Source organism: Salvelinus sp. IW2-2015, linkage group LG2, assembly GCF_002910315.2.
Source record: "Salvelinus sp. IW2-2015 linkage group LG2, ASM291031v2, whole genome shotgun sequence".
NCBI lineage: Eukaryota > Metazoa > Chordata > Actinopteri > Salmoniformes > Salmonidae > Salvelinus > Salvelinus sp. IW2-2015.
In genome coordinates this window covers 38,812,887-38,835,903 of record NC_036839.1, presented here as the reverse complement: position 1 = coordinate 38,835,903, position 23,017 = coordinate 38,812,887, and the positions used below count along the sequence as shown (strand labels likewise).

Here is a 23,017-nt window from a genome sequence, read left to right as displayed (position 1 = left end):
CTTCATAAGATGACAGTCTGATAACATATTTATGGTATAGCATATGTTTTTTTAGAAAAATGTGCATATTTCAGGTATAAATCACAGTTCTACATTGCAGCTGCAATCTGAAATAGCGTTGGAAGCAGCCGGAATAATTACAGAGACCGACGTCAATTACCAAAATACTCATCCTAAAACATTTCTGAAAAATACACAGCATACAGCAAATGAAAGACCAACATCTTGTGAATCCAGCCATCATTTCTGATTTTTAAAATGTTTTACAGGGAAGACACAATATGTAAATCTATTAGCTAACCACGTTAGCAAAAGACACCACTTTTTTTACTCCACCAGTTTTTTACTCCATCAGTAGTGTAAGAAATTGTAATAGATACTGGAAACTTGTTTTAACAACTTCTCAACACAAGCTATACTTGACACAACATGCACCCATCCCCCTCTTTACCCCCACACTTCGTACCCTTAATGATAATAACCACAGACCCACACACACTCCCCTCCCCCATGAACAGGCCCCTGCTAAAATAAAACGCACAYGCATTCTGCTCAAGGTTGAGACTCTAAGACAAAGAACTATGTTAAGAGCCAATGGAACGTCGACATCAGGCCCGAACAGGACTACCCACGACCCAGATCGACCAATCAGAAGGCCAGACTACCAGATTCAACCTACGTCATTTACTGCATATATAATCTGCACAATATGTTTAGGGCTCTCTTTTCCGACGATTCCATACGAGTCAGACAGAACGGGGCCGTGCAGCACGATTTGCCAGATATCTTTACATTGAATAAACTGTCTTACTAAATACCGATCCAACCTGTCCAGTGTCTTGACTTGGTCTCATTTCTCTAGTAACGAATCATCAACAGTAGCTATCACTAATTCGACTAAATAAARATATATATAGCCACTAACCAAGAAACAACTTCATAAGATGACAGTCTGATAACAAAGATCCCGTGTGGCTCAGTTGGTAGAGCATGGCGCTTGCAACGCCAGGGTTGTGGGTTCATTCCCCACGGGGGGACCAGGATGAATATGAATATGTATGAACTTTCCAATTTGTAAGTCGCTCTGGATAAGAGCGTCTGCTAAATGACTTAAATGTAAAATGTAAATAACATATTTATGGTATAGCATATGTTTTTTTAGAAAAATGTGCATTTTTCAGGTATAAATCACAGTTTACCATTGCAGCCACTATCACAAAACTCACCCAAAGCGACTAGAATAACTACAGAGAGCAACGTGTATTACCTAATTACTCATCTTAAAACATTTCTGAAAAATACACAGCGTACAGCAAATGAAAGCCCAACATCTTGTGAATCCAGACAATATTTCAGATTTTCTAAGTGTTTTACAGCGAAAACACAATATATCGTTATATTAGCATACCACATGAGCTAACATCACCCCAGCATTGATTCAAGGCAAAAAGCGCGATAACGTTATCACCACCAAAATATATTAATTTTTTCACTAACCTTCTCAGAATTCTTCAGATGACAGTCCTGTAACATCATATTACACAATGCATATAGAGTTTGTTCGAAAATGTGCATATTTAGCATCACAAATCGTGGTTATGCTATGTAATCAGTCAAAACATGGCATGCATTCTGGCCGGCGCCATCTTGGAAGGGCACCTAAGTTTACGATTATTTATCGATTAGATTGACAAAAAAAATACAGGTTGGACAGCTAATGAAAGATGCATTGGTTATTAATGCAACCGCTGATTTAGATTTTTAAAATTAACGTTACTAGACATACAGTGTGCGTTACAGCCAGACTCTGTCTCTTATACACATCTAGATGTGTATAAGAGACAGCTTCGTTCCTTGCCCTTTTATAAGCTCTGAGAAATACGTAGAAACACCATTCCACTTCTCATTGGTTACTGACATCCAGGAGAAGGCGGGTGCAGTTCATTTCGATCCATAGGGCACACACAGAGCTTTAAACTGATCTGAGAACAGAGACTATTTTTCTGACCTTCGCATGTCCTGTCATGATTTTCGCTGTAGAAAGAGTTCTGGTTCACCCACAGACATAATTCAAACGGTTTTAGAAACTAGAGATTGTTTTCTATCCAATAGTAATAATAATATGCATATTGTACGAGCAAGAATTGAGTACGAGGCAGTTTAATTTGGAGACGCAAAATGTCGAAGTTGAAACAGCACCCCCTGTAGCTCTTCCGCGATATGGATTGAATCCAGCCCTATGACAAGACAACCATTTTATAACCTGAGACCCTCTTAATTTTGGAGCATGGATATCACCAGAGTGATATCTGGCCATAGTGATAAGATACATACTAAATCTCACACACTCCCACAACCCACTGCACATCCGGAAGTGCAGACGTGCTCCTCACTTGTCAAGAACAAACTCAATCCACACGTACGATTGGAAGGAACAAAGGGAAAATAAAAACACTGGCCTCCAGAGACGCAGGATGAAACTACCAAATCGCAAAGGGAGACAGAAGATGATATCTAATACGTCCTCAGAACAATTCTTTAACTTCTCTAGGATAGATGGGACGGTAGCGTCCCACTTGGCCAAAATCCAGAAAAAATGTAGCACGCCAAATTCAAATATATTACTATAAAAATCAATCTTTCATGAAATCACTCATGAAAGACACCAAATTAAAGCTACACATGTTGTGAATCCAGCCAACATGTCTGATTTCAAAAAGGATTTACGGGGAAAGCACACCAAACAATTATGTTAGCTCAGTACATAGCCACAGAAAAACACAGCCATTTTCCCAGCAAAAGATAGTAGTCACAAAAACAGAAATAGAGATAAAATTAATCACTAACCTTTGATGATCTTCATCAGATGACACTCATAGGACATCATGTTACACAATACAWTTATGTTTTGTTCGATAATGTGCATATTTATATCCACAAATCTCGGTTTACATTGGCGCCATGTTCAGAAATGCCTCTAAAATATCCGGAGTAATTGCAGAGAGCCACGTCAAATAACAGAAATACTCATCATAAACTTTGATGAAAGATACATGTTTTACACAGAATTAAAGATACACTTGTTCTTAATGCAACCGCTGTGTCAGATTTAAAAAAAACTTTACGTAAAAAGCACACCATGCAATAATCTGAGACGGCGCTCAGATTTAACAACATTTTTCCACCATGTTGGAGTCAACAGAAATACGAAATTACATCATAAATATTCCCTTACGTTTGATTATGTTCATCAGAATGCACTGCCAGGAGTCCTAGTTCCACAATAAATCGTTGTTTTGTTCGATAATGTCCATTACTTATGCTAGCAAAAGTAGCTAATTGGACATGTGTAGTACACGTGTCCAAACGCTCGCGCAGATGCAGGCAAACGTCGGACGAAAACTTCAAAAAGTTATATTACAAGTCGAATAAACTGGTCAAACTTAGTAGAGAATCAATCTTCAGGATGTTGTTATCATATATATCCAATAACGTTCCAACCGGAGCATTCCTTCATGTCTGTATAAGTAATGGAACGCAAGGCGATATCATGAGGAAAGCGCGTGAGCAAGAACTGGCAATCTGCCAGACTAATGACTGAAACACCTCCCATCCGGCCACACATCACACTAGAGGCTTCATTCAGCATTCTACAGACTGTTGACATCTAGTGGAAGGCGTAGGAAGTGCAAACAGATCCATATATTACAGGGAATTGAATAGGCGATGACTTTAACATCGACCAGTCTCAGAATTCTCACTTCCTGCTTGGATTTTTTCTCCRGTTTTTGCCTGCCATATGAGTTCTGTTATACTCACAGACATCATTCAAACAGTTTTAGAAACTTCAGAGTGTTTTCTATCCAATAGTAATAATAATATGCATATATTAGCATCTGGGACAGAGTAGGAGGCAGTTCACTATGGGCACGCAATTCATCCAAAAGTGAAAATGCTGAAAATGCTTAACAACCCTAATACAGTGGTTAGGGTAGCTTCTTCTGAATGTCCTTTGCCACCAATATCATGTGCAGTAGACACAACCAGAAGCAGGCACTGTGGCTAACACTAAGGCTAACGGGACAGCTGGATGGCTCTGTATCAGACTGCAGGCCAGGATCTTGTTAGCGCAGCTTTAGCATAGCCCCCTTTGAGGGAGACTGTGGGAGGGGAATCCGCGTGKTTCAGTGGTCAGTTCTGGTTCCAGAGCGTCTGGCTCTGCAGATTAACTCTTTGAACAGGATGCTTTGGATCTGCCAGAAGGCCGCAGTCTGGTTCACCGCCGTCGGGTGGTGCACACAGAACTTAAAGCAGAACTCCTCCAGATCCGAGAAACACGACAGGGTTAAACAGGAAATAGCAAGTTAGCACTCCAACCATCACACCGGAATAGGAATTAAGCCAGAACTCAAACTGACSCTAACCCTCCTGGGTCGTGTTCAATAGGCACGAAATGGAAGAAAACGGTCTGAAACTGGGGGGGTACTAATTAAACCTGTCCAATGACAAACGCTCGTCCTTCTTTGCTACGGTGTGCCCTAATGAACACGTCTCTGGAGTAGGCTTGGTAGAAGTTGCTCCTAACCACAGCTACAGGGTGAAATATGTTAATGCAGATTGGATGAAGGGTTACCTGTTGCTAGGTATGAGGTGTGGGGGTGGGACTGACCTCTGCGTCGTGGCACACAGTGAGACTCTCTTGATGATGTACTGACAGACGCTTCAGGCGGTTGTCACAGTAGGCCATGGCCAGGTCCAGCAGACCTAACACAACGATACAGGATAGACAGCCTGGTTGTCACAGTAGGCCGTGGCCAGGTCCAGCAGACCTAACACAACGANTAACACAACGATACAGGATAGACAGCCTGGTTGTCACAGTAGGCCGTGGCCAGGTCCAGCAGACCTAACACAACGATACAGGATAGACAGCCTGGATCACTGTTGACTTTGGATGTTTGCTTGGTTATGTGTATGTATTGCATGTTTCTGGACCTTTATAACTCAATGACCCTTGGTCTATAGAGGAGTTATACCCCAATATATGACATTGACTGGTAGCAGTCAAGCTCTCACTGAGTCTTTAACCCTTCCCTATATTGATCAATCCCCTTGTCAGTAAGGCTTGGTGGGTGTGGCTGTGTATGGGGCTGACCAATAGCGTCCTCTGAGGGTAGGTCTATTTTGTCTGTGTAGAACAGGGGTGTCCAACAGGTCGCAGCCCACCTATGAGTAAGTAGCTGAAAGTATACATGTTCCACTACAAACTGTCATAAACAAATCTCACAAGAAATCTACTCAACATTTACATAATTCCACCCCTGGTTAACCACTATTGGCTTAAAAGGATCGGTGTCCTGCTAGCGGGACAACTTCCGGTGAAACTGGAGGGCGCGCAATTCAAATAAATAATCATAAATATKATGTATTTTAAACATTTAGGTACATATAAGTGTCTTATATCGGCTGAAAGGTTAAATTCTTGTTAATCTAACTGCACTGTCCGATTTACAGTAGCTATTACAGCGAAAACATGCCATGCGATTGTTTGAGGACGGCACCCCATATCAAAATATTTTTCCACTGGCACAGGTTTCATACATTCTCATATAAAGATTAAATATTCACTTACTTTTGAAAATMTTCCTCTGATTTGTCATCCAAAGGGTCCCAGCTATAATTTGTATTGTCGTTTTGTTAGATAAAATCCTTCTTTATATCCCAAAAAGTCTGTTTAGTTGGCGCCATCGATTTGAGCAATCCACTCGTTCAACTTGCAGAGAAAGGAATCTGAAAATCTACCCCTAAACTTTGTTTCAACAAGTCAAAATACGTTTATATTTACTCCTCAGATACCCTAAAATGTAAACAAACTATAATATTTATTTCGGAAAGAAGTATGTTCAATAGGAAACCAATTTTAGCAGGTGCGTAATTTCTTCATGGAGCGCGCAAACACRAATTTCAAGACTTGGTCCTTCTAGTAAAACTGTTATTTCTTATTTGTTTTTGAAGTTGCAAACCTGAAACCTTGACCACAGATTGCTGACACCATGTGGAAGCCATAGGAATTGCATACAGGGAGCTAATTTTCAATATGACATTTCTCTTGCATTTCTAAGAGGATGGTCTCTCTCAACAACAAAAAAATCCAGTTTGTTTTTCTTTGGATTTTCTCCTACCACATCTATTGTGTTATATTCTCCTACATTATTTTAACGTTTCTACAAACTTCAAACTGTTTTCTTTCCAATGGTAACAATTATATGCATATCCTGGCCTCAGGTCCTGAGCTACAGGCAATTTACTTTGGGCACGTCATTCAGGCAGGAAATGGAGAAAAAAAGGGCATAGCCCTAAGAAGTTTTAAAAAGTCAAACCTAACACAATATCTGCCAATACATTTCCAGCAATATTGCATGTCTGTCTTTGGTGTGCACGTTTGTCTATCACTCTGTGTGTTGCCAGTTGATGAGGTAACCATCTTGTGGGTTAGAAATACTTTCCCCACTCCTTCTCAATTAAATGTTACCAGATATGCATCTGTTGGTCACAAATACCCTTTAAAAAAAGTTAGGGGCGTAGATCAGAAAAGCAGTCTGTACCTGGTGGGACCAGATCAGAAAAGCAGTCAGTACCTGGTGGGACCGGATCAGAAAAGCAGTCAGTACCTGGTGGGACCGGATCAGAAAAAGCAGTCAGTACCTGGTGGGACCGGATCAGAAAAGCAGTCAGTACCTGGTGGGACCGGATCAGAAAAGCAGTCAGTACCTGGTGGGACCGGATCAGAAAAGCGTACCTGGTGGGACCGGATCAGAAAAGCAGTCAGTACCTGGTGGGACCGGATCAGAAAAGCAGTCAGTACCGGGTGGGACCGGATCAGAAAAGCAGTCAGTACCTGGTGGGACCAGATCAGAAAAGCAGTCAGTACCTAGCTTTGAGATGTTACTTCAATATATCCACATAATATCCCTACCTCATGATGCCATCTATTTTGTAAAATGCACCAGTCCCTCCTGCAGCAAAGCACCCCCACAACATGAGGCTGCCACCCCCATGCTTCACGGTTGGAATGGTATTCTTTGGCTTGCAACTATCCCCCTTTTTCCTCCAAACATAACAATGGTCATTATGGCCAAACAGTTCTATTTTTGTTTCATCAGACCAGAGTATATTTCTCCAAAAATTAAAGCTTTGTCCCCATGTGCAGTTGCAAACCGTAGTCCGGCTTTTTTATGGCGGTTTTGGAGCAGTGGCTTCTTCCTTGCTGAGCGGCCTTTCAGGTTATGTCGATATAGGACTTGTTTTACTGTGGATATAGATACTTTTGTACCTGTTTCCTCCAGCATCTTCACAAGGTCCTTTGCTGTTGTTCTGAGATTGGTTTGCACTTTTCGCACCAAAGTACGTTCATCTCTAGGAGACAGAAATCGTCTCCTTCCTGAGCGGTATGACTGCTTCGTGGTCCCCTGGTGTTTATACTTGCGTACTATTGTTTGTACAGATGAATGTGGTACCTTCAGGCATTTGTAAATTGCTCCCAAGGATGAACTAGACTTGTGGAGGTCTACAATTTTTTTATGAGCTCTTGGCTGATTTCTTTTGATTTTCCCATGATGTCAAGCAAAGAGGCACTGAGTTTGAAGGTAGGCCTTGAAATACATCCACAGGTACACCTCCAATTGACTCAAATTATGTAAATTAGTCTCTCAGAAGCTTCTAAAGCCATGACATAATTTTCTGGAATTTTCCAAGGTGTTTAAAGGCACAGTCAATTTAGTGTATGTAAAATTCTGACCCACTGGAATTGTGATACAGTGAATTTTAGGTGAAATAATCTGTCTGTAAACAACAGTTGGAAAACTTACTTGTGTCATGCACAAAGTAGATGTCCTAACTGACTTGCCAAAACTAGTTAGTTAACAAGAAATTTGTGGAGGGTTTGAAAAATGAGTTTTAATGACTCTAACCTAAGTGTATGTAAACTTMCGACTTCAACTGTAGGTCCTGGATTGCAGGAAGCTTGCCACCAGTGATGTACTGGGCAGTACACATTACAACAGTGGCGCTATAATTGACACATGCTTATATCTCTTGATCTGTTGTACTCAGAGTGATGCAATTTGGCACACATGCTCAGGGATGAGTCTAGTTAACCTGTATGATTCAGTTTGGTCGCATGGTGGCACTGTTGGATAGGAAAAATCATTCATGCAAGCTCATAGCGGCCATATTGTTTTGAACAATTGTCTTGGAAAATATATTGTATGAAAATGTGCAACTATAGCTGCTATRTACCAAATTTGGTCCCCCAAAAAGTGTCCAAAATACATCAAAAGCATATTACATTGCATGATCAGTTTGATTTTGAGTTCTGATATTTGGCAAGTGTGCTAAGCAGTACAGAAGTAGCTCATCCTATGGCAATATGTCCAATTTGTCCATATTTTCATTCTAACCTAGCACAAACCCAACTAATCATCAAGTCCTATTTGAATCAGGTGGGTTAGTGTTGGGCTGGAACAAATATGTGCAACCTGAGGAATGGATTGTGAAACACTGACCTTACCTGTGGTCAATTCTTAATCAGGTGACCTGAGACATAGGTAAAAAAAACTTGATACTGTTTTAATGCAGAGTGTCCGGAAGTGAGAGACAACAAATGATGTGACTTGTCAACATTCAGCAAGATCAATTGAATTCAGAGCTGCAGAGGCGGTCACTTTCCTATGAAATAAATAGGGCGAAGGTCACTAGAGCACTGTCTGACCTGACAAACACTAGACACAAGTCTAGATCATTTTGGCATAACATGCACAGAAATCGAAATTGAATCATTTTTTCAAGAACATCAACAAAAACACACATATAGTCAGATGCTTGGTAAACAACAGGTGTGTAGACTAACAGTGAAATGTTTATTTACGGTTCTTCCCAACAATGCAGAGAGAGAGCGAAAATAGAGGAATAATACAAAAGTATTAACACGCAACAATAAAAGTGTTACCGTGGCAATATACACAGGGTACCTGTACCTAGTAGATGTGCAGTGCTACGAGGTAGTTGAGGTTGATATGTACATACTGTATAGGTAGGGATAACGTGACTAGGCAACAGGATAGGATAGCTACCCAGACGTACTACTTAGCAGTCTTATGTTTTGGGGGTAGAAGCTGTTCAGTGTCTTGTTGGTTCTAGACTTGGTACATCGGTACCGCTTGCCGTGTTGTAGCAGACAAAACAGTTTATGACTTGACTAGCTGGAGTCTGAACATTTTTAGGGTCTTCCTCTGACACCGCATGGTATAGAGGTCCTGGATGACAGCAGCGACCATAAAATAAACACCCCCCAAACATGAATGATGCCATAATCCTCATAAGTCAGGTTTTGCAAGAAGCCTGATCTCTCTCCTGATCACTCAGTTAATCATGGGGGGTTATCAGAGGTTTGTTCACTGCGCTTGAACATTTGCTACATTGTGGAATGTTTTGTACTGAACAACAGGTCTCCTCAAAACATTCTCTTGCGTACTCGAACAGACTTTAAGATACGGTTGCTCCCGTTTGGTGGCTGTGGCAAGGTGTGGGTTGAAGCGATGAGTGACGTATTTAAAGGGCAGTGGCCATGTTAACAGCGTTCCCCAACCTCCCTGTTTTTCAACTGTTCGTTAAGTACATGTCACGTTCATATGAAGAGATTCGGGAGACAGGCGCAGGAATGCGTAATAGGGTTTTTATTTAGCCCAAATTACTGCGAGCCGTGTAAAGGTACAGGGACGAAGACCAAACAAACAYGTACACAAAACACAGGGTTGAAACCCAAACAAAAGAGCGAGGAGTACCTCGAATCAATACACACACGCACAATGATTAACACACAGGACRAGACCCGTAATAACCTGCGCAATCCACAAGGGCACGAAAGCCCAAAACACGGGTACTCACACGCACAATGTAACAATAATGGACAGCCCAATGGAAACCAAAGGGCACACTTATACAAGTACAATCAGTGGGAATAGGGGACAGGTGTGCGTAATGAAAGTTCCGGAGTGATCCGTGACCGTACAGCAGTTTCCGCACCAGAATGTAACAACGTACTGAACGCAGCCCAGTTGATTCAGTGGGTGTTTCCTGTTTTATTCATTCTCATCTAGGCTCAGAACAGAAGTACATTTAATACAGATCCTTGGTCAGATTGGCTGTGCCCTTCTGTTTGTTTGATAACAAGCATGTTTAACTCATCTTGTTGCCCCTCATGTCAGCAAATTGCACCTCCATCTCCCATTTCTGATTTTAGTAGCTCTGAAAATAAATTACCCACAATCAATTTCTCATCAACTACTTGAATTATTTAACTGCCATAGGTGTAACCCAGATGAAGCCAATGCCATGGTTACCATCCCCAGGGATTGAGATCCCAGTCAGCTGGGTTGATTAGTCCAATGGGAGCTAGCGCCGGCTTAGAAAGCTGCATGCAAACACATGAAAATAACTAGATGCTATCTCACTTGGTTATGACTGTTCAGTGACATTCAGCTGTGCTGTAGGAGCCTCCATTTCAGCACAAAAGGTGTAATGGCAAGCAGCTGGATTACATACTCACAGACCAACACAATAAAGAGGGATCAGGACCTTGCTGATAACTGAAGACGTGATGATTCATTTCTAACTAACTGATCTGCTCCACTCATTGGACTATTAAAGGACAAGCTTGGATGGACTCCAGCCAGATCTGCAGAAACCTTCATCTTTCATAAAAACCTCAACGTCCTGTCTGACATGGGCCTGGCCCTGTGCAGACAGTCTCACAGCCACACGGCCAAAGTGGTTCTAGTGGGCCTGGACGGGGCGGGGAAGTCCACCCTCCTCCACCGCCTTCAGAGGGGCGAGCTGGCGCACACCACCCCCACCGTAGGCTTCAACGTGGGCTCGCTGGAGCTGGACTCTGGCCCGGAGCTGACCGTGTGGGACATAGGGGGCCAGGGTGGCATGCGCGCCCAGTGGGGAGACCACATGGAGGAATGCGATGCCCTGCTGTTTATGGTGGACGGGGTAGACCGGGTACGGATCAGGGAGGCAAGGGCGGCGTTGGGGCAAGTGCTGGGGGATGAGAGGGTGAGGGGAGTACCTCTAATGGTGCTGGTTAATAAGATGGACCTCCCAGAGGCGATGGGGCTCCAGGAGGTGACGGGTGGGCTGGGGCTGGAGCAGTGCTGGGACAGAGACTGGGAGGTGCAGGGGTGCAGCACTCACAACGGGCTGGGGCTCCAAGAGGCCCTGGACTCTCTGGCCACACTGATCAGAAAGCGCTGAGGGGTAACTCAGACACACACACGAGGATATATGGAAAACTTTGGCAAATACACAGATCAATGGACAAGGCATGGGCTCTCATACAAACAGGTAAAGAAAATGTGTGTGTGCCTTTGGACAAAAGGGAACCTGTGAAGCTTTTCATAAGCTAACTGTGCTCCTATCACTAACTAGCCCCATGTCGCACAGTATGTATCATGCCAGTAGGTTATTTGAATATAGAAACAGTTGTGACATTCACTATGAAGGAAACTATTTAATGGGACTTGAGAATCGCAGATTGGAATTAAATGGCTACTTTTATCAAAAGGACAAAACCCAACGGGATCGTCCACCTGTTTTTACACTCACTCTAACAATGACATGTATTTTACATTCAACTAATCTCCCCACAGCAATGTCACAAGTGCCACTCATTTTTACAATTTACAGAAGATGCAGTATCCTTCTACACCACAAGGTGGTCTCCTTATTTAGCCACAACTCAGTCCTGCTGGTCATAGTTTCTCCCTGGAAGTTAAATCAATGGTTACTACTACAGATTGAAGTGTTGACACTACCAGAYTGAAGGGATTGGTGATATACAGTTACATTAAAATAGAACCTTTAGTCGTATATTCAGTAAAGCCGATTACTTTCATTGGTCCTAAGTATTTAAGAGCAAATGTGTCAGGTATATTTATCCAGGTAGCATGTACAGCAACTCTAAATCACATACATGAGAGCATAGTCACCTTGTACCTTCTTTCAGAATAAGAATCTCTCACCAATTTTTCCAGACACAGACAATACACCTTGATGTTACTGTATCAATCAGAAAGCTTGCAGCAGGGAGGATCCAATGGCTRACAGCACGTTTATTTTGGTTAGGATCAGTAGTACAGAGAACATGTCCTGAGGATGAGATGAGAGGAAGTGATGTCATAATCCCCTGATTAGCAGAATGTGGCGTTGATGGGTTTGTTTGTGGTGAGGTGAATGTACAGTCTCTTCAAAGTATTTACACCCCTTGGAATTKTACAGATTTTGTTGTGTTACAGCCTGAATATAAAACAGATTAAAATGTTGATTTTGTGACACTGGCCTAGACACAATACCCCATAATGTCAAAGTGGAATTGTTTGGACATTCTTACAAATTCTTTAAAACTTAAAAGCTGAAAAGTCAAGTCAATAAGTATTCAACCCATCTGTCATTTCAAGCCTCAGTAAGTCCAGGAGTAAAAATGTGCTTAACAAGTCGCATAAGTTACATGGACTCACTCTGTGTGCAATAATGGTGTTTAACTTGATTTTTGAATGACAACCTCATCTCTGTACCCCACACATACAGATAATTGTAAGGTCCCTCAGTCTGGCAGTGAATTTCAAACAGATTCAAACAAAGACCAGGGAGGTTTTCCAATGCCTCGCAAAGAAGGGCGCCTATTGCAAGAACGGTAAAAAAAAGAAGCAGACATTGAATATCCCTTTCAGCATGTTGAAGTTATTACACTTTGGATGGTGGATCAATGCACTCAGTCACAACCAAAGATACAGGCGTCCTTCCTAACTCCGTTGCCGGAGAGGAAGGAAACCGCTCAGGGATTTCACCACGAGGCCAATGAGGACTATAAAAGAGTTTAATGGCTGTGATAGGAGAAAACTGAGGATGGATCAACATTGTAGTTACTCCACGATACTAAATGACAGTGAAAAGACAGCTTGTACAGAATAAAAATATTCCAAAACATGCATCCTGTTTGCAATAAGGCACTAAAGTAAAACTGTGAAAAATGCAGCAAAGAAATTAACTTCATGTCCTGAATAAAAGTTGTGTTTGGGGCAAATCCAACATCACTGAGCATGGTGGTGGCTGCATCATGTTATAGTATGCTTGTCTTCAGCAAGGACTAGGGAGTTTTTGGGGGAGGGATAAAAAGAAACAGAATAGAGCTACTGTAAGCACAGGCAAAATCATTGAGGAAAATCTGGTTCAGTCTGCTTTACAGCTGATACGGAGACAAATTCACCTGTCAGCAGGACAATAACCTAAAACACAAGGCCAAATATACACTGCAGTATCTTACCAAGACAACATTGAATGTTCCTGAGTGACCTACTTAGTTGACTTATCAGCTAGAAAATCWATGGCAAGACTTGAAAATGGCRGTCTAGCAATGATCAACAAACAATGACAGAATGAAGAATTTTTAAAAGCATAATGAGCAAATGTCACACTTCCCAGGTGTGCAAGTCTCTTTAGAGACTTACCCAGAAAGACTCACAGCTGTAATCGCTGCCAAAGGTAATTCTACATAACTCAGGGGTGTGAATATTTCTGTAAATTAGATCATAGTATTTCCTTGTCTTGGTCATTACGGGGTATTGTGTGTAGATGGGTGAGAATTTGTTGTTGATTTAATGTATTTTGAAACCTTTCTCAAGACACTGTAGTTATAGGAGGAAGGAGGGGTGATATGTCAAAATGGGTTACAATTATCAAACAACAGAATAGGAGTAGAACAAATCGCTCTCTTCAGCAGAGCACAGCATTGACTACTCTAGTGGCAGACTCCAGCAATATGAGACACCACACGAACATCTCCCATTCTGGATGCTCCAACAGCTTCTAGCATTTTGTTTCTTTTCTCATTAGTACATTTGTCGTTGAGATTTTTTTTGTTTCGTAGAAATTAAAAACAAAAAAAGGCACAATGAATTTCCACTCACGTCTTTAATGTGCACAAGAGTTAAAAGCATCAGCGAGCCACCTTAAAAGAGAAGAATTCAATCTAAAATGTATAAATGAAAAACACTGACATTTTATTAAGTTCTTTAAAAACAACTTTTCTCTGGCAAGTAAGAATCTTGCAACAAACATAAGCTTGTATCGTTTTCTGATACAAGACAAAGAAATTGTAATTCGTTAAAGTGGCTCGGTCCGTCTAGGGATAGTTCACAACACCCTCTAGGGTTTTGTTCATCAGTAATAAACAATTGGTTCCCAAACAAACCTGGGCAGCTTTGAACACCCCCCCCCTATTCCAAACCCACTCCTTACAAATCCTTCCCGGCTTTTGCTGTGCGCTGTTTGAATGGGCCATAACAGAAGCCCTCACACTTCCTAGATCCTGGAAACAAACTGGGACTGGCTCTTGGACGGTACAAAGACACAGTCTGTCCCTACAGACAGACATAACTGTTCTCAGATTCATCAGCATGTCATCACAACACATTATGAATGTCAAWTTTTTTTTTGAATGAAAATCAAAAACAAAAAACCCAAAACGTCAAAGGAAACCTCCCCGTCCATCTCTGACAATAAGTAGCCAATGTTATCGTTCTGCAGAGTGAGTCTGTTTCAACAATGACTGTTCAGCTGCAGCAGCTTTGTACAGGCTTTATGGAAATATATATATTCTCAAAAGACGAGTTTAAGAGAGATACACATTATTCAGGATGCTTATGAACTGCGACCTCAGTTAAAAAAATTAAAATAAAGTTCTGTATAGGTCAGAGGTCATGTTCTATCCTCTGTTAGTCCTGTCTTCTTTCCGCAGGAAGAGAGAAAAAATGTATACTCAGACATGTGCATAAGACAGAAGAAAATCTAAAAGTAAAAATAGTAAACCCGGAGGCTCCACATACTTGACCTAGAGAGATAGAGGACTCCTCTTTGTTTCTGTGCCATTTCTGTGATTGCCTCAATGGCRCCACCCATGTTATCTCCATATTAAAAAGTAGTCCATTTTGGCTGTTCCCTCCTGATGACCCAGTTGGACATTACTCCAACAGGGTCACCAGGAGGGCTAAGCCAATGAATTTGGAAGTTCCACCCAGTTGACTACATTAAAATTGTGGAAGCCCTCAATGGCTCTGCTCATTCTAATATGACCTTTAGCCACTAGAGGCCTCAGTCATGTTCTATACCTGGACCAGAAAAAGACAAACCTTGCAATATTTTCTATTTCAACATAAAATACACATTTTTTATAAGAATGGGGTAATACTTTTTGTTGTTGTTGCCAAATATAAGTTTGTTTTAATTTTCACAGTCAACTCTTCTGTTGGAGTTCTGACAAGGTGTTTCTGATGCATTCCGGATCTTACAAAGTCTGGACAGGTATTTTACATATCAGCTAACCAACTCATGTGTTACAGCAATCTGTCAGTCGATGACGTGGCACACAACCATTAGTTAATGCAAGGAGTGTCTGCGAGACCTATGACATCACTACCTGCTCTCCACAGGAAGTGACATCATTTCTGCAGCAGGATTTCATGTCCTCTGGGAAACAGGGCTACAGTGTTTTCCTCATGGACATTGCATCATTGTACCGGTCCCATTATGGCGTCTGTGAGAGAATAGCAGCGCCATTGAGGCCATCTCCATTTTGAAGTAGTACATTTTCTAATACTTCTATGAGTTTGTAAACAAACTAAAAGGGTGCATACTGCCACCTGTAGTGTGTTGTTTGAACAGGTATTAAGCCAAGGTTGGCTGCCACCTGCAGTTATGAAATGTTTACTCACGAGTATAATTCATTGGCTGATGACCTAGATGGAATTATGTGAGCCTTCCTTAACCCATAAGAAGTCCCACCCAGTTGACTAGAAGCGAGACATCCCACTCTCTCTTTTTCCAATGGTAGTCAATGAACTAAGTAGACCAGACTCAGCTGCTACGCATTGGTGTCTATGGGAGAGCCACCCCATAAAATTTTTTCCAATGGAAAACAGCCTGAGTGACCCATTTATATTTATCCACCATCTTRGTTTAAAATGGTGAAARTCTTCAATGGAGTTGCCCATGTTAAAATGAGCTTTTGGGCCCTAGAGTCCTCTACCATTCTCTGTGGTTTTCCTCCAACCTCAGGTTGCCAGACCTGAAAAAAATGAAGCTTTTTTATTTTGCTCTCCCCTGAATTAGAGCAAAATTGCAAAACAATTATATACTTATATGAACCAGTTTTGCAGCATTATATATATTTTTAATTACATGTATTTTTTTATAAATAAAAATCCATAACTCATGATTCAAGAGAAGTCAAAAGCAAAAATAAAAAATAAAAATRAAGTGAGTCAAAATGTCTTGTCAGTCAGCCTGCCTAAAAACCTCTTCCTGCCTAAATCCCGCCTCTTCCTGTCCTAGGACTTTGGGGAGGGGGACAGGGTCCATGCCTGTTCATTGTTTCGCTCTGTGGTCAACATCTTTAATTGGGGGCACTCGGACATCAAGGGAGAGGGAGAGCGAGCGAGCGAGCGAGCGTGTCCACGACCAGGGGACAATCCAGAGGTGAAGCACAAAAATAAACCGCAAATAAACAGCAGTATCCTTTCCCAGTCTGTGATATTGTTTTCTAAAACAAATATGCACAGAAATTATTCCCAAGTGTCTTCAACTGTGTGTTTTGTGCGTGTGTGTAGTTGTGACATTTGGCAATTCAAAAATATTGCCTCAAAAGGCTTTTTCTTCCTTTGTGATTTTCACGTGACATTTCAAAGCATTTGCTAAGATTGCCTGAGATCCTCCCCACACGGGTGGCCAGATTGTACTGGTGCTGGATGAATTACCTGGACCCATTTGTATTGGGTTGCCAGGTTGTGGTGGCAGGTGGTAGTTTTAAGTAACCCTTCAGTGCAGAGGTGGTGTATTGTGGAGTTGGTGGGTGAATCCTTCAATCGCAAGGTGGGTTGCCATGTTGGAGTAATAGTGATGGTAGTAGGTGGGTTCAATCCTTCTGTATTAGGTTGCCAGATAGGAGGAGAGATAGATGGATGAATGTCTGGGGTGGGTTAGACAGTACTAGTGAAGCTGGATGGACCGGCTCCTAGAACTTGAACTCCTTCTGCAGGCTGGAGGTGGAGTCAAAGTTGAAGGTCCCTCCTTGGGTGGCTTCAGGAATCAAACTGGGATCCTCATCAATCTAGGAAGGAGAGACAAAGAAGAGGAATGGTGAGGGMTGTGTGCGTGTCAGCGTTTCTGTTAGCTGGTAAAAGACGATAAATAAACATGTGTGCCGACCAATTGTCCAGGAGAAAAGGTAGAATCCCATTGCAAAACAATGCTTTTTAGCCTATTCATTTATGGAAATACAAGTTATGTAAATACATTTGACTGGTCATGCTTAAAAATCGATCTAGGTTAATTTGCTAAATTTAGTGGGATTAAATTGGCACGTGTGTATTTGTGTTAGTCGTTATGTGTCCTAATATTTATCACACGCGCACAGCATACAGATACAGAGGCTAGTTTAAGGGGGAACTCTGTCAGACAACAAGAGGGCTGCTGCTACAGCTCTTCAAAGAGCTTGTGATGGAACATTTTATGTTGGTGCTTTTCTATTTATGAATTTCTGTGTTCTGTGTTTGTGCTTTTCTAATAACCGTTCATGTAAGTGACTGAACGAATCCTCACTATCAGTATCTGCAATTCAGCTTAGAGAGCAGAGAAGAAGCCTTGTGACGTATTGGTCTGTCACATGAATGACGCAGACGTTAATGATGAATTATGAATAAGCTAAATCATGCAAATATAACTTGTCTGTATTTAAAAGAGATCTAACGGGACTGCCCCGGAGGAGCTCCTAATCAACATGTGTACTTGGTGCATTGAGTTGGTTGAAACCTCTCCAATTAACAAAACAAAGATTCCTTTAAGTTTGACTTTGTCCCTGGTGTAGAATTTCCACGACAAGCTCATTCATTGCCGCTGGAGTCCAATCATTGCGTAACAATTCTAAATTCCAATCAAATGTTAAAAACAGGTAGATGGCCACAATTAAAAAGAACTACAATTTTTACACTGAACAAAAATATAAATGAAACATGTAAAGTATTGGTCCCATGTTTCATGAGCTGAAATAAAAGATCCCAGAAATTTTCTATATGCACAAAAAGCTTATTTCTCTCAATATTGTGCACAAATTTGTTTATATCCATGTTAGTGAGCATTTCTTCTTTGCCAAGATAATCCATCCACCTGACAGGTGTGGCACATCAAGAAGCATGATCATTACACAGGTGCACCTTGTGCTCGGGCCACTAAAATGTGCAGTCGTCTCACACAATGCCACAGATGTCTCGTTTTGTGGGAGCGTGCAATTGGCATGTCCACCAGAGCCGTTGCCAGATAACTTAATGTTAATTTCTTTACCATAAGCCATACCATTGATCATGTTTGGGATGCTCTGGATCATACGTGTTATAGCATGTTCCAGCTCTCACCAATATCCAGCAACTTTGCACAACTATTGAAGAGGATTGGGACAACAGGCCACAGTCAACAGCCTGATCAACTCAATACAAAGGTTGATGTGTCGCGCTGCATGCAGCAAATGGTGATCACACCAGATACCGACTTTTTTTTAAAGGTATCTGTGAGTACAGATGCATATCTGTATTCCCTGTCATGTGAAATCCATAGATTAGAGCCTAATCAATTTATTTCAATTGACTGATTTCCTCATATGAACTGTAACTCAGTAAAATCTTTAAAATTGCTGGATGTTGCGTTTATATTTTTGTTCAGTATAATTCAACTGGTAAATGAAGCACGCTTCCAATTCATGTCGATTGGTAACGGTAGGCAGTCGGTGAAGCGCGTAAAAATGTCTGTCCTCGGTTTCAGGATTAATGGTCTGGGGCTGTTTTTCATGGTTCGGGCTAGGCCCCTTAGTTCCAGTGAAGGGAATTCTTAACGTTACAGCACACAACGACATTCTAGACATGTCTTTGCTTCCAACTTTGTGGAAGGTCCTTTCCTGTTTTAACATGACAACACCCCTCTGCACAAAGCAAGGTCCATACAGAAACGGTTTGTCGAGATCAGTGTGGAAGAACTTGACTGGCCCGCACAGAGTACTGACCTCAACCCCATAAAACAACTTTGGGATGAATTGAAACGCAGAATGCGAGCCAGGTCTAATCGGCAAACATCATTGCCCGACCTTACGAATGCGCGTGGCTGAATATAATTAAGTCCCCACATCTAGTGGTTATGACTTAACAGCCAGTCATAAACAGTTTGCAAAAACTCTTTCTTGCCCTGCAGTATTGGAAGACTAAGGAGTTTCAGAGAGACTTTTGCTGGCAAAAACTCTAAAACGGCCAAAGAATGAACTTCGGAACAATATTCATTAGATAGGAATGTTATTAATGGTAAGACAGGATCGAAAGAATAATCCTGTCATATGGTTTATTATTTTGTGTTGTCAAGGATGGTATGACAAAGTAACTTACTCTGAAAGTGCACACGTCCTATGTATCAAGTTTACATCTAAATGTGGTATAAAATGACTAAATATGAGAATACTTTTGTGAAGATAGCAATGTGGTTTTAGCCTTCTAAATGAGAATAGTTATTCATATAAACTTGTGCCCAGTCAGTAGCCAGGCCCAAGTGAGCCCAGAGTTAGCGTCAGCATGACGTAACGCCCCTTTGGCCAGAGTGCTTAAAAGGACTCGCTAAGAATAAACATACAGACCAAGCAGACGGACGGTGTAAACCGGACGTCATGAATGGTTAAAACTACAAGACCAAAAAGACGCGAGGTCGCGGTCCACACGTTGAAATGGTTAGAAGCGTTGTACTGAGACCAGACAGCGTGGAGCGGTGGCTACACGGCTGGAAATGGTTTCAACTCCACAGACCAGCCGACACGAAATGGTTAGAAACTATGAAACTCTCAATCTCTACAGAAAAAGATAACCTCACCTAGGAGACCAGAAACACCCACAGTCTGCAGCTGTGCATGTAAAAAGTGGTCCTAGAACTTTGACTAAAAGACACGAGGTGGGAAGGAAGAATCCCTCCCATACAACAATTGGTATGTCTGAAGTATCTATTCTAACGAACACTCCAAGACCAGAGAAGCTCTACAACTAAGGACATTGTGACCTCTGGTGGATAATCAGAGCCTTACATCGAGCCACTACCCATAGACGGATCGATTGGTTTCAGAGAGACAACAGAGAAACACATCTACGCGTAAATATATATTGCATTTCTAATCTGAATGAGCAGTGGTTAAGGTGCTAAGTATACGTATTTCCGTGAGCGCAGCTTCCAAAATGTATGTACAGTAAGTTGACTCTCTCCCTCTCTTTCCCCTCCCCCTTATGTAACAAGCCGTCWTACGGTGTCAGTTCACTAGGGACTTTTATCTCATGTAAGTGTGTACGGGWATTCTGTGTTATTATTTATTAAGCCAATTTGTGTATTGCTGATTCATCAATGAGGTTAGTGTTCTTTCAGATATCAAGGAGTATGCGACGTTCAGAATGAGACTGATATGAGGTAATAATAAATTCATAATGGACTGTTATTGATGTAAGAGATATCTGTATATCTTTAGAGTTTAGTCAGGAGATCGCAACTCGCTAAACACCTTTTCCTGTGGTGCACCAAATGTCTAATGAGTTAATTGTTACATGATTCATTTCAATCGAGTAACAATTAAACATACTTTAAACACAGTCATCAGATGAATGATAGTCACGACACCTCCTGGTTGTATGAATTTGTGATCTATCGTCCCACAACAGTCCCAGAGTCTGTTTAGAAAAGGATATTTATTTCTCGTAGCGAACGACAAGCTGGTCAATAGAAAAGGTCAACTTTTCTACTCTGGTGGATAGTAGATTGACAGGCTAGTGATTTTGCTGTTTGTTACTGGTCTTGTTGTCTGAGGAAAAGTACATGTGGACAGTTATTCTAACATCTTCAAAGTTTGCATCGGAATTCAGTAAGAAGGATGCACGCCGTTGCATGTTCCGTTAAGATTAATTACCTTAATCAAAATGTGATTTGTATTTCTGAGCACCGTGGGTAGACACCCTAATCAGGTTACGCACCCAATGCATATGGGTCCGGGTTAATGAAAATGCTGCAGGTCAAATGTCTGGCGCCACATTTTCCTAACAGAAGCCCTGGACTGTGTGTGTGATTTATAACTCACATCGTCGCCTGAGAAGTACTGGTCAATAATCTCGAAGGCTAGTTTGTAGATCTCTTCATTCTCATGTTGCTGCAGATTCTCAATCTTCTCCAGACCTGAGCGGAAAGCAGATCAGAAAGCAACAATTCACCTCAGACACACAGTACCTCCTCTAACCATCATGAGAACATGCAGGCACACACACACACACACACCTCCACACTCCTCTATGATCTCAGTGACGGTGCTGGCCTCGTCCCCGGCCATGATGAGGACGTTCTTGAGGCCGTCTAGGAGCACCTGGACCACCTGGGAGTCCTTCACTGAAAGCAGGCTGCAGAAAGGAGGGACTACATTCTGCTGCACCAAGTACTCCACCTACACAAACACAGCAGTAAGCAATTCTGACAAATCACTGCTGACACTTATGATTGAACCTGCTTACACAGTCACTGGCATTAGACTAGATCATAAACTCACTGGTCTGAACGCTCCAGAGGCCCTGGCATGACAATGCAGCCCCATACCTGTCCATGTCTAAGTCAATAGTCTATCTGATAGAGGTTGCAATGTGTGTGACAGACTCACCTGGTCTTTCCGGCCACTGATGGTGAGGTTGCTGATGGTCCACGCTGCCTCCTTCTGAGTCCCAAAGTCCCCCTGGAGACACACGGGCTGTCAGCACTACGTAACATATCACTACACAGCAATGACAGGAAAATCATCTCTCTCAGGCTCACACAGACACCAGCCATCTAGGCACGGGGGAGCCAGGCCCACCCAATCAGATATATCCTGTTTTATCATCTCTACTAGACAGTGTTCCAAACAGGCAGAGGTAGGTAGTAACACAGTAAAAGTAACATGTACTAAAGTAAATTTTTGCTTGTAGCGGCACAACTGAGGGGAAGGAGAAATGCCCAGCCAGCCAAGAAAAGATCCTTCAAAGCAGAGAGGTTTGGAAGAGGGTAAATCCTACCTTGGCAAGAAAAATATGATTTGAGTTCACTATGGCAATTGAGATCTGCACTGTTTATTTATTACCTGAATACCAACCTTGATGTTTTATCCCATGCTGAAATCGGTGTGATTTGCATACTAGACTAGTGACATTTCGATATGGATTGTTGTAAAACTTACCTGATCTTCCTTGACATTTAATTCTGAGTTAAAATATTTAACATCACACTTGGAGTAAAATGTTTAGGACACATTCACCATCACATGTACTTGTAATATGAAATATTTCTCTCATGAATGCTATTGAAATTGTGAAATTATTCAGATGTCTCGAGTACCATTTACCTTTTCATGAACTTGGCCACATTGATAGATATTAAAACAACTTTGAATAAGACTAATTTAAACTGTACAGTCTACRGATTTTCTTTGATGTCAGTCTTCATGGGAGACTACCTGTGCTGGAGGACATCTGCGATTTAGCATTTTTATTAGGTTCCCGTTAGCTGCTGCTAACACAGTCGCCATAAGATGGTGCTGGCAGGCTTAAATAATACATTTATGTCAAATAAATTGCACTAAGTTGTTTTTCTTCTTGCTGTCACAGTTTACCATTAGGTGTTAAAAAAAAAAAATACCACACAAAATATGTAACTAGTACTGAAAAAGTTGTGACCGGAAACTTTTTTACTATTTTTTAAAAATGTAATTAACCCGTCCACCACCCCCTTTAAAAATATGTTTTACTCTTACTTGAGTAGTTTAAGAGGGCTACGTTTACTTGAGTAAATCACAATCTACTGTAGGTAACAGTACATTTAC

At 41.6% G+C, this 23,017-nt stretch overlaps 2 protein-coding genes across 2 annotated transcripts in view; one reads left to right on the top strand and one right to left on the bottom strand.

The window, feature by feature from the left end:
- The first annotated feature begins 10,719 nt into the window (after nucleotides 1-10,719).
- Nucleotides 10,720-11,405, top strand: LOC111972520 (ADP-ribosylation factor-like protein 11). Its single transcript, XM_070449016.1, has one exon. The coding sequence runs from the start codon at nucleotides 10,783-10,785 to the stop codon at nucleotides 11,314-11,316; it is 534 nt and encodes a 177-aa protein (XP_070305117.1). The 5' UTR covers nucleotides 10,720-10,782; the 3' UTR covers nucleotides 11,317-11,405.
- A 5,616-nt stretch (nucleotides 11,406-17,021) lies between these two features.
- The window catches only part of LOC111979636 (importin subunit alpha-4), a 29,123-nt gene continuing 23,127 nt past the window's right edge, over nucleotides 17,022-23,017 (bottom strand). Inside the window, exons 14-17 of the mRNA XM_024010244.3 lie at nucleotides 21,824-21,895; nucleotides 21,451-21,613; nucleotides 21,257-21,351; nucleotides 17,022-17,224 (exon numbers count right to left, since the gene is read on the bottom strand). Coding sequence (XP_023866012.1) covers nucleotides 17,129-17,224; nucleotides 21,257-21,351; nucleotides 21,451-21,613; nucleotides 21,824-21,895 — 426 coding nt within the window. The 3' untranslated portion in view covers nucleotides 17,022-17,128. The remainder of the gene's footprint in view (nucleotides 17,225-21,256; nucleotides 21,352-21,450; nucleotides 21,614-21,823; nucleotides 21,896-23,017) is intronic.

What these genes read in the sequence shown, in the direction of transcription:
- LOC111972520 (XM_070449016.1), top strand. Translation starts at nt 10,783, where the DNA reads ATGGGCCTGGCCCTGTGCAGACAGTCTCACAGCCACACGGCCAAAGTG.